The 16,801-nt window shown below is 29.6% G+C and overlaps 1 protein-coding gene across 1 annotated transcript in view; it reads left to right on the forward strand.

Annotated features, from left to right (window-relative positions):
* LOC103568611 (transmembrane protein 132E) overlaps positions 1–16,490 on the forward strand; it is an 85,453-nt gene extending 68,963 nt beyond the window's left edge. The window contains exons 5-10 of the mRNA XM_053741766.1: positions 5,598–5,741; positions 5,931–6,827; positions 9,217–9,685; positions 9,820–10,148; positions 10,474–10,712; positions 15,698–16,490. Coding sequence (XP_053597741.1) covers positions 5,598–5,741; positions 5,931–6,827; positions 9,217–9,685; positions 9,820–10,148; positions 10,474–10,712; positions 15,698–16,292 — 2,673 coding nt within the window. The 3' untranslated portion in view covers positions 16,293–16,490. The remainder of the gene's footprint in view (positions 1–5,597; positions 5,742–5,930; positions 6,828–9,216; positions 9,686–9,819; positions 10,149–10,473; positions 10,713–15,697) is intronic.
* Positions 16,491–16,801: the final 311 nt, after the last annotated feature.

Genomic DNA, 16,801 nt, shown 5'->3' on the forward strand with positions numbered 1-16,801 from the left:
TATCTGTATTATAAAAAATATTGAAAAAAAATTTAATAAAATTATGAAAATTGTTATTTTTACATTTCACAGACATGTAATTAAATAGATTACTTCGTTCGTAGTAGGTTAGAGTTTGAGGCTCAACAACTTCATCACACCTTTAAAATTGAGCCTAGTTATTGACCTTCAAATTTTAGCAACAAAACTCTTGTTAATATGTTTCATACGTATATTAAAATAAATTTTATTTAAATATTGATCTATCCATACATTTTCAATTAAATTTTTTTTACTGACATGATAATTAGTGCACAGATTTAATTGTCGCACCTTTTAACGTCGATTGTTTAGACTACACTTAAAAAATGGCTTTCTCAGCCACTTATGACTAAAACATTTTTTTTATTCAGTTAATAATTTCTATGATTTTTAAATTGTCATTAATTAGGCTCAAAAAAGATTATTATAAATTAAAAAAAAATCGATTTTCTTATTAAAGTTATAGTTTTTTAAATAAGTTAGAAAAAAGTTGAAAAGGCCAGAAACAGGGTCATGGTCAACAACAGGGTCTTTTACCTTAGCAATTAAAATTGGAATGCATTCCATTGCATGATTTTATTCCATTTATTCTACGTATTTTCAAAAGTCTTATTATTTTTCCATTAAAAATTATGCTTTCATTTTTGTAATTATATAAAAATTCAATATTCATGTAAAACTAATTATTTCAGTTAAATTCCCATGACAATTATCCTTGAAAATCGAAAAAAAACAGTTTTTAATTGTGTTCGTACACTGTAAAAAAAAATTGGAGTAAATCCAGGCGGTATGGGTGTTAAAATTTTCCGTGCTAGATTTCAACACCGAAAGCGATCTTAAAATAACACCTCCGACGGTGTAAATATTCTTTACCGGTGTTAAAATATTTTTCGGTGTTGAAAATATTTTACTTTGTGAATATTTTTTCTTACTCGATCACTACAGTTAGTCAGTGTTTTTATAAATTAATTAATTATTGGTGATTGAAAAAGTGGGCGTACAACTGTTTAATTTATAAATAAATTACGTATACCATAAATAATTATTTAAATAAGTATACAGCAAAATTGAAATTTCCTCTAGAAAATATTTATTAAATTTTTATATTTTTTTATATGCATACACTGAGAGAAATTTATGGTAACCGTTCCTAGTACGTTTATGAAATATCATTCGATATCGTTATGGTAATGATTACTTAGGATTATGGGATGTAGGCCCATACTTTCTGGGGAAAGTTCCCATAAGTATGGGAACAATCCCCATCATTATGGTAACAGTTTCCATATCACTTGTGAAAGAATTGTGGTAATGACTACCATACTCATAGGAATAGTTTCCATAAGCAAATAGGACCTAATCCTATAACCATATTGTAATGGTTCCTAAGTGCATATGGGAATAAATCCTATATATTATGGTAACTATTCCCATAATGTTATGGTAATCGTTCCCATTATAATAAGGTAAACGTTAACATAATGTATGGGAATTATTACCATAATGTTATGGTAACCGTCACTATAATATATATGGGTGTCGTTCCTTTAATCGATATTTCAAACAACCGGTTACCATGCATTATGGGAACTATTCCCATGATATATGGTAATTGTTACCATAAATTTATCTCCGTGTAATACATGTTTTTCTTCTAATTTCTATCCTTGGAATTTTTTTTTTACACCGATTCAACACCGCCTACACCGGTGTTATTTCATTTAAACACCGCGTGGTGTTAAGTTGAGTACATTTTTAACACCACTCTTTTTACAGTGTAATAAAAAAAATTTTAATTTTTCTTCTCAAAATATTTTCCATTCTTTATCAAAAAAAGTAATTAATTTCTGGTAAATTAAAAATGTAGAAACAGTAACTTTTCTTTTTTATTTATTTTTAAGTCCATCTTTGACACATTTGAAAAGCTTCATTAGTCGAGCATTGAGTTTCTGGCAGCTGTACTACTCTATTTCTTTGTGCGATTTCCTCAATGAAAATCCAGTTCTTTGTGTTAATATAAAATCTAGGCCAGACGTTTCTTATTATTACCATAAATATTTTTTTATTTATATCTATGTTATATAAAGCATCGCTAAATATAATACATTCCACGTGAATCATAGTCTTCAAATAATCTTCCTTTTATACTTATTATAATTAGTATTTTTTTTTTTAATTCTACAAGCAACAATTAAGTTAATTAATGCTAATGTAAGCAAAAAATATTGTCACGGGCTTAATACAGAGCTAAACAAAATAACAACAAGAATAATAAAAAAAAAAAAAAAGCAAATTCTGGTTTCATTTTTGTTAATGTAGAAGAATACAAGAAACAGTAATGTATATACCGGAAGATTGCAAAGCTGTGTAAATAATAGTGAATTTAATATTTTTTTTTTTGCTGTTGAATCTTTCAAATACCAATGACTGTACAATAGCAATTGTACAAGGCTTTAAAAGTATATGTAGAGAAACGCAAGTAGATAAAATAAATAAAAATGAAATGAAAGAAGTAAAGGAAATTGTGTGAATCTTAAGGCTTATTCAAAGTCTATCTATGGAGTTATTGAAGCGCCGACTTTGCTCGTACTTTATTTACTTGGCAAGTCAAAAAAAAAAAAAAAAAAAAAAAAAGGAAATGTATAAAGTGAAAAGTGAAGAAATTGAATAAATATAACAAATTAAAAAAAAACAACTAATGATAATAATAATAAACTAAATTGCGTTTATTGGGTTTTAGTAATCTCGTTTATGTTTTGTTGAACAAAATAAAATAGTTTATTAATAATTTGTTAATTGTTAATTAAATAAAGTTGTGTGATCTTTAAATGATATTGGTCTTGAGAAGGAAAACTCATTAACAAGTCTCATTCTCTTATACTTCTTAGTTGATGATCTTTCTGTAGCTATAGTGAGGAATAACTCCTGGTATTATACTAAGATACTGGTTTTAGTTTTTGATTAAATCAACTTGCTGTTTTATTCTTTGCTACGTAAACTTTTATGTGTACACACTATTCAGAGGCAATTACCCCCACTGATATTGTATAATTTTATATATTTTTAATTTATAAATACTTGGAATAAAGTGAAACAAAATGTCACTAAAGTTTTGATTCATGGAGAGAAAAAAATGGGAATGTTTCCAGCTTCGTTTGGGAAAAATTCCTTTGTTGGCGTTGTAAATTTTACTATGTCAATATGTGAAGTGTAACTATGTCACATAGCAAATTTTGATTTGTTACAGTGTAATGATTTCTACATTGACAATATAAATTTTCCTATACCAACATTGGAAAAATAACTATGTAATATAGAAGCAATCCCAATGTTAAGATAGGAATTTTTCCCATGTTAACATAGAAAAAATTCCTATGTAAGCATTGAAAAAATTCCTGTGTTATTATTGCTGGAATTCTTTTAATGACATAAGAAATTCCTCAATGTCAACATGGGAAAATTTCCCATGTTAACATGGAAATTATTCCCATGTATGTAAAGATGAAATACACGGAAAGAAATTTCTAGCAAAATTTACGATAAAAATATCGTAATTTGTCCTATTGATTATTGTAGTGGTGGACTAGACTTTCAAAATCGTAATTTTTATGATGTAGCGTTGGAAATTTCATTTAAGAACTAATACTTCAGACAAATAATACCAAGTCTTAAGCTCTTTAGTATAAATTACGATGTGAATATCGTAAAATTTGAAGAGAAACTTTAAATTAAAGAATAAAATAATACTCGTCCGGATGTTGGATTCGAAGCCAAGTCTTTTCGAGTGCTAAGTGTCGGACGCCTTGGACCACTCGGCCACCGAGGACTTTTTTACTTATTTTTAAGGTCCATATAAACGATTTGAATATACATTCATAAGTCATGGGAGCGCCTCTTGCGGATATGCAGTTAATATTTAAAAATTACGTTAAATTATCGTAATTTTTCGAGCTTACATCGTATTGTAATGGAGGCAGCACTGTAATATTTAATTTTATTCAAAAGTACATAGAAAGATAAATATAGGAATAAATATAGTTTTTGAATTGTAATTTTTATTTCTTTTTTTTTTTACGATATTAAATTGTAATTTTTAAAGTAATTTTTAATCCTAAAAATCCTTGTTAAAATTACGATGCTAAAAAGTAAAAGATATAACCCATATAGTAAATTTTGAAATAAGATATTTTAAAATTTACGCTAATAAAAGTCTAGTCCACGATTACGATATTAACATCGTAAATTTTGCTAGAATTTTCTTTCGGTGTATTTGTAAACGGATGTTTTTTTTATGTAATTTATTAAGTAAATTAAAATTAATTAATTAAATTGATCATTAAATACTATCGGAAATACGATGTAATTGACTTTTACGTACATGTTTATATTAATTAAATTTATAAAAATATTTGTTCATTGGTAGGTGCTACAAAAAAATTTTAATTAAATTACACAAAATGATCTCGAAAACTTTGAAACTCTATTTTTGTAAATCTTAAAATTTTCACACATCTCTATTTTATCACTTTAAAGCCTAAATGATAATAATGACCAAAATAATCAGAATTTGTTGGTTTTAGCTTCTTGTGGACTTTTCCATGCAACATAGCATTTTTTTCTATGTTGACATGAAAATTATCCCTATGCCAACATGGGTATTTTTACTACGTCAACGTAGGAATATTTACTATGTTAACAGAGGAACTTTTTCCTTGTCAACCTAAGAAAAATTCCTATGTCGATATAGAAGAAATTACTCTAGTAACATGGGAAAAATTCCTATGGTGACATAGTAAAAATACCCATGTCAATATAGGAATTGCAGCAATATTAAAAAGGGAATTTTTACATGTCTACATTGAAATTTTTCCTATAGTAATATGGAAGATATTCCTATAATATGTGGGTAAAATTTCCATAAATTGTCGTTATATTTTCATTTTTCCCTAGTAAAATTTCCCTTGTTGATGAAGCAAAATTTGCTATGCCGACATAGGAATTTCTCCTAAGCAAAATGAAAATCAATGTTTACCTACAGTTTAAAGAAATTATCTAACTTTTTAAAATAATTTTTTTCTTTAAATTAAAAAAATTTATACTTAAAAACTATTCCAACTGCAGACATTCGCTTGTAGCCAAAATATTTGTCAAATTTTCGTCTAAATTTATTAAAAATTCCACAAGAAATTTTTTTTTTAATTTAAAAAATCTATAAATTGGCTTTCGAAATTACTTATTGATTAAAGTACAGCGTAACAATTAAACACTTTAAATGAATACCGCCAATAAAAAGTTATTGAGTGACCCATTTTATTTATAAACTGAACACAATATTGTTCAGCAGTCGCTATTAAAAACTAGTCGTTAATAAATAATGAACAATTCCCTTATTTAAATTTGTTCATTTCCACTTTACTGTCCGACTTTTTAAAGATCTAGATACATTTAATGTCACTTAAATTTATTTCATACCCTCATGTAATATCTATACCATAAAAATTTTAAGTTATATAAAATATAATGTAATTCAACCTAACAGAGTACTTTAATGAATAAATTCTGTAATACGTACACAGAATTGGGAAGTTATGAATACCGCAGTGCTAACCGGTCGTCAAGTATCCCAAGCGATGAAGGTTTTCATCGTCAGCCAAGCGGGAACAGTTGCCGACGTAACACTGCAGTCATCCTGCCACTCCGAGGATGAAAGTGTACTCAAGGCAAGTGAGAATACAAGTAAATCTCTTTAAAAAACAGTATTTTAAATTCCTCTTTCTATTCACCACCACCACCACCACAATCACCCCTGCTATCATCATCATAATTCCAACAGAAACTTAAACTAAAACTTCTCATCCTCTTTATGCAGTAAGAAAATTAATTAAATGTTGTGTTTTTGACATATCTAGGTTTCATCATCATGCAGCAGCGTCTACGTAGACGGTTCTGAAATACGAGGATCAAGTAATGCATCAGTGTTAGTTAAATATGGTACATATACTGGATTAGCACGATTCACAGTCTGGATGCCGGAATTTCCGCTCGAAGTAACTGTTACTGACTCACGTCTAAGTCAAATAAAAGGATGGAAAGTACCAGAGGGTCATCCAGTACAAAAAAATAAAAGAAGCTTAAATCAAACTGACATAACTTCCCTTAACATCAATAGCAACAATAAAAATAACAATAATAAAAGACGTAGACGAAGACGAACAAGTGTCTCGGGACTAGATACAATGGATAATGATGATGATGAGACTATTAATCATGATAATGAAGACGAAGAAGAGGAAGACAACGAAGAAGAGATTGATGACATTGAAGTTGAAAGATTTCGCGATGATAGATGGGACGTGGTTAATTCAATCGATCGTTCATTGCAAACTTCCACGGCATGCCGTTTACGTTTTCAACAGAGCCCCGTCGAAGTGCATGCACGGTTTCTGGCGGCCGGACATGACAGCGGACGTGAGTCGTATTTCGTTAACAGACGCACGTGGCTTAGGGTCACGGATCTAGTTGTTGGACTAGTTCGTGTTTCGGACCCGCGTATTGCAACTCTGCTGCAGGATCGAATTGTCCAGGGACGAGGGGTAGGCAGGACTGAGGTCCAAGTACTGTCGCCTATTACTGGACGTGTCATTGGCGCCAAAGAGATACGCGTGGGTAATGATCGGGTGTCTATTGCCCGGTTATCCGTTAAAGTTGTATCGGGTCTTCAATTGACTATTAGTCCGGATACTGCCATTGAGAATGGATATGTCGCTGAAACATCTGTCACTAGACGTCTAACTGCTCAGTATCAGGTAATGTTTCATGCTAAAGTTGTTTACTTTATTTTTCTTTTTTTACGAGTTGGTTTATCGGTTTTTATTGTGAGTTGACTTAGTGTCTAGACCGAAGAGTAGAGATAAGTGAGAGAATGTCAAACAACATTAGTAAAGTTGCTTAAACTCATTTATTTAATTTATTTGTATTTAATTAGGGATATAAATTTAGGATTACTTTGTTATTGGAAATAAATTAGTGAGCTTGAGAACCTGTAACTCGGGTTAGAATTATCGTAACGAAATGAGAAAAAAGGCATTTTAAAGCTTAAGACTCTAATTTAATGCCTTGATGATAATGAAGTCAACTTTTTTTTTATCTGAAAATAAAAAAAAAATCTTTAATTTTCAAGCAGTCATTTTTGCTCATTTAGTAAATTAAAGAATTGACGTAGAGAAATGGAAAAAGAGAAAATTAAAGCTTAAGAAATAATCTTTTTATTCAAAAAATGTTTACAATATAGGGGAGACCGGGGCATGACGGCCACCTTAAGTTGGTAATTATTTTTTATGGCTTTTAATTTATAGGTCAACCTAATTTGGTCTTTTCTTAAGCAAATCCATTAAGATTTTACCAAAACTCAAAAAAAAAATTTATGGGGCATGATAGCCCCTCTCCAAAGAAAGCTTAAAAAAAAATTTTTTTTTATTGAAAAAAAAAGATTTTAAGCACAAGTAGGCTATTTCCGTACTTTTGACATCCCATGTAATTAAAGTTTATTAAAAAAAATTTATTTAGCTGATATAACCAATTATATTGAAATTTTTATTTTTTGATTTTAACCACAATATAATCTATTGCCCTAAAAGAGCTTTAATCTATAAATTTTTCAAATTCATTTTAGTTTAGAAAAAAAAATAATTTTCCTGTAGCAAATTTTTTTTCAAGTGGTCCTTAATGCCTCAGATATCACAGATCAGCCTAAAATATCTTTAAAACTTTATTGGTATCATAATTTGACCGAAAATGAAAAAAAAGATTTTTACTAAATTTTTAAGGGGGTCGCCGTGCCCCAAGGGGCCGTAGCAGCTCGGTCTCCCCTACTTTGTGTATAAAATATATCATTAATTTATTTTTAATATTTTGTTAGCTTTGTTTCTAAATATTAAAGTGCCAAAAATTTTTTTTTGTTTCTAATGACCCATAAAAAATTTAACCCCAGTTACGGCAACAAACCCAACACCTGAATATGACCTACTAAATATATTTATGTAATTGTCATATAATAAACCGTAGTTGAAAAATTTATTATTAATGAAAGAGCTATATTTGAATTTAAATCCAGCATATTGAGTAATTAAATATATGTTAAGAAATTTAAATGCGTTTAAATAATCATTTCAAACAGCGAGCGTAGACGTGCATTTTTTATGTCGTGTATTTTTGGAAGAAGTAAAAACTTTATGTGTTTTAACATTTCGCAGATAAATTTTAGTCTGTAAACTACAAACGAATTGATAATACTCTTTGTTGATTTGTCTGAGATATTAAAATTGATTAAATGTTTTATTTTATTGTTTACTCTTCCAAATTAACTGATCTAGTCTAGGCTTAATTAGTCGGATGTTGAACTGTATAAAAAATTTTAAACACTGTAAAAAATTTTAAGCTGCTGTAAACCCTATCAACAAAATCCATGTGAGATTGCATGGGAACCCATAGGAATCCATATAAGAAAGTATGGATTTATAAAAGAACCCATGTAGGAAACCATGGGTACTTGGATTTAAAAAAGTTTTTTTAAAATATCTTCAAAAATACACATTTAATAAAAAAATGGAATATGAACTTTTTTGTCAAAAATTTAAGTTCTTACAATATTGATCCTACAATTTTCCTGAGGCACGTGTTCTTTTAACTTAAAAAAAAAACCGAATTCCCCACGTATTTTTTCACTAAAAAGAAGCTTTTTATGGGGCGCCTAAGAAAATTTAATTTTTAACAACCACCCCAAGGGATATAAATAATTAATTATTGACATCAAAGTGCATTATTATTGTTATATTATTATAGCGATCATAATTAAAGTATATATGATTCTCTGATCGACATTCGGGATATTTTCAATCGAATGCTAGTACCGAGTATTTTTTCATGATCCGCCACTGATGCATTTGATTTATTTATTTTAAAAAATTAATAATAATGAAATATTTCCATAATATTTACTTGAACTTATTTGTTACTCAAAATCTTGATAAATTTGTATGAAAATTAAAAATCGTGCTTGTATTTTTTTTTAAGCTAATGGCCCATTACTCCGACGAAAAGTGATTGGGTACTGGGTATTTTTTATCTTGTAAAATTGAATTTATATCATGTTATGGCTGCATTAAATTTATCGATAATTTAATTTATTACTTTCAGGAAGGACTTCTAGATATAGATATAGAATTCTCCGATTCAATGAAAACTCCATTGCGAGAAATAGCCGTAAGTGATTATCATCTGACGGTAGAGAGTTTAGACCCCGAGGTAGTGGCATTCGCACCGATGGTCGCATCGCACCATCCGCGAGTGATAGCAGTCGGAGAAGGTCACGGAGATCTGCTGAGAGTAACTCTGCAGTTAGCAGAGGCATGCAGGATGTCAGGAGCGAACTCCGGCAGGAGAGCTAAAGGATCAAGGACAAATAACAACGGACAAGGTGGTGCTCAAGCATTGGCTACTGCGACGGCGAACGTTGAGGTTGATTTTGCGTCTAGCGACCTTCCGCATCGACCGGAATTCGTCCAGAACGACGGTGGGGGTATGGTTCAAGGTGGCTCCTCTCACCACCACCGCGAACGAAAAACAGGACGCGAGGTTGCTCCTGATTTACATGACATACTCATTGGTAACTACCAATTTATTCATTCATTCATTGATTCGTTGACTTATTTATTTATAAACTAAAAGTTAAATAAATAATTTTATATCCTTTATATCAAAAATCAATAATCAATAACTTGCAATTGATTAATTCTTTAGGTGGCGTAGGTGGTGTAGGAGTACGTCATCACAATGCCAGCCACATGACACCTTTAGAAATAGGAATGTATGTTCTACTAGCAGCATTTGGATTTGCTATTCTCGTGTTCGTAATTTCATGCGTCGTATACGCCAGTAAATTCAAACCCCATCAATCGGATTCACCATTACCAAGCATCCCAATGTTAGGAGCTGTCAGAGCACGAGCTGCGGCAGCCAGCCAACAATTGGCATCAGCTCGTAGACCTCGTGAGTCGACGACCAATGCACATGATTGGGTATGGCTTGGTAGGGCAACACTTGAACGAGCTGCTTGTGCTCCTCAACAGGTATTTAAACTTTTAACTCAGACATTGCTTCTTCGTGATCGACTTTTATACAAAGGTACATATATATACATATGTACATATATATAAATAGTTAGATACAGATACTGTTGAACTGGAAGTTAAAGATAGAGGGTAAAGCAATTGTATGTCGTGACTGTTGAATTTTTGGCATATTGCCCATCTTCACGAGTCATTAGTGGTGACTTTAACTGATGTTCTGTACTACATATATTTTATTTATCGACCACTAAACTATTGTTACTATTTAAATTAAGATTTAGATTGTTTTTGTGATTTTTATTTTTTGTTGTTGACGTTATTTTAGGTACGAGTGACAAACAACCCACTGGCAGGTGAAGTTGACGATGATGTCGGTGATTTAGGTACCAGCTTTGATAATCCAAATCATATTGAACTCCCAACGGCCGGAAATCGTGTCACTGTTACGCCAATTGATACCACTACCTACTGCAAACGTGACAGAGTACGTAATTATATGCAGAAAAATGATACAGCTAAGACACAAATTTTGGATGGTCCTGTTACATCTTCTACACGCAATGGGTACGTAGGTTATTTTATTTATTTGCTGAGAATAACAGTGGGTTATTTATTTTAATTTTTTAATATGGAAGTAGATCAGCAAATGTCTCAACCAACATGATGCCAGTTTGTGAAAATTTCCTTTCAAGATTTAAAAAGTTAAATACAAAAAAAACTTTTAAATTGTAATAAGAAAATTTTATTTATTATTTTTGAAGCAATCTACAAAGTTACTATAATTTTTATTCTAGGTAATAAATAACGCTCTGAAATATAGTATTCCAACTCTATTTACTTATTAACTCGATTTTACAAAAAGTTTCATCCCAGATAATTAATTTGTGTCCACAATTTTTTTGATTTTATGATTTAAAAATATGTTTTTTAACGCTTAACTACTCAATATATATTTTTTAGTTACTAAATAATCATTTGGTACAAAAATTTCACAAATAAATTTGTAGTGAGTTGACACATTATTGCTTATCTACGCCCATATATATAAATATAAAAATTTTTATTAAATCTACACACTGATAGAAAGATTTTATTAAAAATTTACCAAGTAAAATAATAAACAATAAAGATGTTTTAAGATATACTTGAGAAAAAAAATTAAAAACAACTAGTCCCATAATGATTGATAATGAAAAATATACAGTACAACCAGTATTCCAATAAATTTGTATCAGCTGAGTTAAAATAGCATAAAGAATCTCTTGAATAGTTCAAATTGTCAGAGTATTTACAATTTTTAAGTAATATCATCTTGAGACATAACTTAACGCTGTGTTTGCTCAGACAACTACTTCTTCAGTCAATTTACTTCTAAGTTCAGTTTTGTAAGTATCAGAGTTGATCTGTTTTAAAATTTCTGGAAGTCTATCAAGTTATTGATTTTATATAAGAAAAAAAAAACTTCAAAGTCGGTGAGCTTATTGTACAATCGCTGTATATTGAGAAATTTATATCGATCTTCTATACTATAATTGAAACCTCTAGAGAGTGGTCCCTGCTCCATTTTTTAATATTTAATACTTTACTTCAATTAATGAAAAAGTATAAAAAAAACTTTTATTATAGTCTGATAATAGTATCTTCCGACACATTTAAAAAATTGTCATCGCATATTTTACGAATCATTTTATTAAAATTTTTTACATATTCAAAACTGACCCTACACGGAGAGAAAATTATGGTAACAGTTACAATATATTATGGGAATGGTTCCCATACTGCATGGTAACCGGTTTTTTTCAAATGTTGATTATAGGAATGGCACCCATATATATTATGGTAATCATTCCTATAATTATGGGTATAATTCCCATGTGGTATCGGAATAGTTCCTATGGAATCATGGTAATCGTTACTATGTAACTATGATAATGGTTACCATAATATTATGGTAATAATTCCCATACATTATGGTAATTGTTACCATAGTATTTAAAAATTATAATAAATTTTTTTTTTTTGTAATAAGCTTTTTTTTTGTATACTTAAAATTGTGTAATATACACAAAAAACGCTTCTTACAAAAAAAAAAAAATTATTATAATTTCTAAATATTATGGGAATTATTACCATGATATTATGGTAACCATTCCCATACTATTATGGTAACTATTCCCATAATATTGTGGTGATCGTTACCATAATATTATGGTAACGGTTACCATAATATCATGGTAATAATTTCCATACATTATGGGAATGATTACCATAATATTATGGTAACCATTACCATAATATTATGGTAACCATTACCATAATATTATGGTAACCATTACCATAATATGATGGTTATGTTTACAATAATATTATAGGAATAGTTACCATAATATATAGGGCTTATTCCCATATACACTTAGGAACCATTGCAATGTGATTATAGGATCGGTTACTATTTGCTTGTGGGAACTATTACTATGAGTATGGTAATCATTACCATGATTCTTTCACATGCAATATGGAAACTGTTACCATAATGATAGGAATTGTTCCCATACTTATGGAAACTTTTCCCAGAAAGTATGAGTCTATATCCCATAATCCCAAGTAATCATTACCATAACGGTATAGGATGATATTTCATAAACGTACTAGGAACAGTTACCATAATTTTCTCTGCGTGTACAATGACCAAAAATGGTACCTCTACTTTAGAACATAAACCACCAATTTGACAAGTCGGTATGACAATAACCTCAGTCTATATTGTTAGTACGAATACCAAATAAGCATCCCCTACTCCAGATTAAACTTCACTAGAAATAAAAATACCGTTTTTATTATTTTTAATAAACGTATTTATTTTAAATTAATCCTATAAATTATTTCATTAAAAAAGAAAAAATTTTTAACATTCAATGATTATATATGTTATATATTATAAATATTTATTTACGGCAAATATTAATTTATTAGTACCTGACAAATATTTATTAATGTTTAAAAAATATTATATTTATCGAATGTAGTATTTATTTTGATTAAACTTTCTTCATATTCACATAATAAATCGCTACACAATACCCACAGTTTCATAATCCATAAATTTATGATTGAATAATATATATCAATTAGACAAAAATATGACACATAACAAAGTCCCGAAAGATTAGTTCATTATTTTAAATGATCTTTAATAAAGTGAATGACATTAAATATATTCTATTCATGCGTAAAGAATGTTCACTGTTGACCTAAATGATAGTATCAAAACTCATCGATTAATTTTCCCAGAGGTAATAATGCTCAAAAAAATTTTTGTCGAGTTGGATATAAATAATTTTTTTTGTTGAACCCAAAAAAGTTAATGTTATTAAGGGGGAATGTCACCGGACCTCTTTCGCATTATTAGAAAAATAAACGGGACTATCTTTGTTGTACTCGTAGAATAAATGGGAATTTCAGAAAAATTTCTCGGAGACTAATTAGAATTTTTTTAAATACGAAATTTTTAAGCCTCTGTTTAGGGAGGAAACGGGTCTGAGATACAAAAAAAAGAGCATATTTTTATGATTTTTTTTATTAGAGTACCTTCTTTATAAAAATTCTCAAAATTTGTGACATTATTAAGCATCATTCCAAGAATATTCTGATAAATTTTCAAAAAAAAATATTGAAAAATGAACCAGTGGTAGTGGGGAGAGCCGAGTCACCTCAAAAAAAAGTCTATACCGTAGGCAGGATAATTCATGACTGCCTCATCTGAAATCAAAAAACCAAAAAGATTTCTTTAGTACATAAGCTTATCTTGGATTTGAACAAAGTAATAAACAAAATATTCATTTTTGAATTTTTGGTAAAGGTGCAATAAAAAAACTCTGATTTTTACCAAAAATTGCTCCTTTTATTTAATTCAAAAATAAGTAGTTATTGAAAAAAAAAAATCCGTTCAAATCTAAGATAAACTTATGAACTAAAGAAATCTTTTTGGTTTTTTGATTTCAGACGAAGCAATCATGAGTTATCCTGCCTACGGCATGGAGACTTTTTTTTGAGGTGACACGTCTCTCCCTACTACCACCGGCTTATTTTTTAATATTTTTTTATGAAAATTTAGCTGAATATTCTTGAAATGATGCTTAATAATGTCACGAATTTAAATAACGAAAGTACTCTAAAAAAAAAATCCCAAAAGTATGTTTTTTTTGTTGTATCTCAGACCCGTTCCACCCCTTAAAAAAAGGTTTCAAAAAACGCTAAAGACCCTTTACTTTATTTTAAGTTTCCAGTATTTGTCCGTGAATTAAATTGAATTGAAAGTCGGTTGACGTGACCCCTGAAAACGGTCTAAATGCTATTTTTCATCGAAATGTTATTTTTATAATAATTACAAATATTTTGATAATGAAATATAATGTACTCTGTATTTTTATAATAACCAATAATAATTATTTATGTTATCATAATAACAAATATTGAACCATGTGGGGCACAAACTTTATGATAAATATGATAAATTTATCATAGTTAGCTCGAATTAAGAAGTTATCGAGTCACATATATTAAATTTCTATATCACTTTAACTTTTCAGCGGTCTGAATTAAGATATATTGACTTTTAGTAAATATTTATTAAACCAACAAACTCACATCAAATAATCAATTTATTAATTGTTAATAAATATTTATTAAAATCATTTCTGTAAATAAATAATTTATTTAACATTAATAAATCTTTCTACCATTGACTTATCAAATAAATATAAAAAATTCAAGTATTAATATTAAATAATTATTTTCAAAATTAATATTCAATACTAACTATCTACGAATTATTCATTTTTATTATTTCATAATGTAATTTAACGAATAGTTCGAAAATTATACTAGATTTTTGTCTTTACAATCATTTTTAATCACTGCGTCATTTATTGTAATCGAATTGTTAGTTTAGAAAATGTCGTCAACGAAACATTTGAAAAATGATTTTTTTCGTAATTATTCTCGGATATTTCATAGCTTGACAGTCTGATCTGATTCAAAACTCCTTTATTTCTTTATATAAATTTCTTATACTTATTTCTGTCCGAATCCATGCGTTTCATCAAAAAAAAAATCACACACAGATAAAAAAGAATTTCTTGTTGCAAAAAATTTTTACTTGGCCCAAGAACTTTTTTGCATTGTAAATTGAAAACAAAAATTTTCTTGCTCCAAGAAATCCTTTTTTTCTAGATAACTAAAAATTTGAGAATTGCTTGTTTTTTTAAATTATTTTTCATTTTCGTAGACCAATACAAGACATAACTTTTTTTGAATCCACAGAGCTCAAAATTGTTTTCGAACTCAAGAACTTGAAGAAACAGCAGAAAGTTTGGGACTGGCCCGCAAAGTCACCGTTTCCCATATTTTTTATTATGACCCATTAAATTGAATCATAATTTTCGAATATAAAAATAATAAATTTTCATTTCCCATTCTTTCACATTTGATTATTTAAATTTTTCACATAAAATTATAAAATATTGTAATTTAAAAATTTAATTTTACAGAAATGAGGTAAAAGACGTTCCTCCACCATTGCCACCTCACGGCATCACATCACCAGCATCAGTTCCCGTATCCTCAGGAGCAGGAGTAACAGACCTAGCAAATAACAATGAAGATTACAAGCCGCCAGTACCACCTCATAGAAACACTGGAGTGACAGCACGCCTGCCAGAGACACCAAAGAAACATCAACATCGTAATCATCACGCAAACCATCGGCATGTAAAGCACCACCATCACCACCATCATCCAAAGACTCACAGCACGAAGCCCAGCACTAATCCCGTATCAAAGAACGAAGAGGCCCAGACTATAGACGACGAGGAGTTTGTCGAGCTAAAAAAAGTAAACGAAGACAAACCTAAAGAAATAATCCCTCGCGAAATAAAACGCGCGACAATTGTTGGGAATCCAATGTTCTCGTCTAACTTATCTAGCTCTTCCTCATCCAGTTCGTCGTCCACAGTCTCAAATCAAGAGTTAAATGAAACGATGGCTTCACTAGTAGAAACACCGGCCCTAGATGATCTTAATCTTGGTATGGATTACAATCAAATCATGCAGTATTTTGATAACTTAAAGGAATCGAATGCCTAGGTAACAGCCCGGCTGCACGATTTAGTTGACTGGGCAAAGTCTATTTAATATCCAAGACGTTATCTGTCAGGTGCAGCCACTAATCCTTCTTAAGATTTTACTTTTTCCATCTTACACACGTATATATATTAATATAAATATATACTTGTATTAAATTCGTGTGTGTATACGTGGAACATTAATCCTAGTCGGCTTTAATCAATACAAACTCACGTCGACTTAGTGCTACGTTATGTGGATAAGTGTGCGGTTTTTTTTTTTTTTTTTTTTCCAAAGAATATGTTACGTTTTACATATTCACAGCCATAAATTATACAAATATGTATCCTTACATTTTGTATACATATATATACATATATATGGGTAGGTAAATCGTGTAGTGTATCATGTATGTGTGTATATGTGTATATTAATGTATGACAATGTATTCTAGTCAGCTTTATAGCAGCACGTAAATTAATGCGTATGCTAAATTATAAAATAACTTTAACCCTTTACTGGTACGATTG

Source organism: Microplitis demolitor, chromosome 9, assembly GCF_026212275.2.
Source record: "Microplitis demolitor isolate Queensland-Clemson2020A chromosome 9, iyMicDemo2.1a, whole genome shotgun sequence".
Classification (NCBI taxonomy): Eukaryota; Metazoa; Arthropoda; class Insecta; order Hymenoptera; family Braconidae; genus Microplitis; species Microplitis demolitor.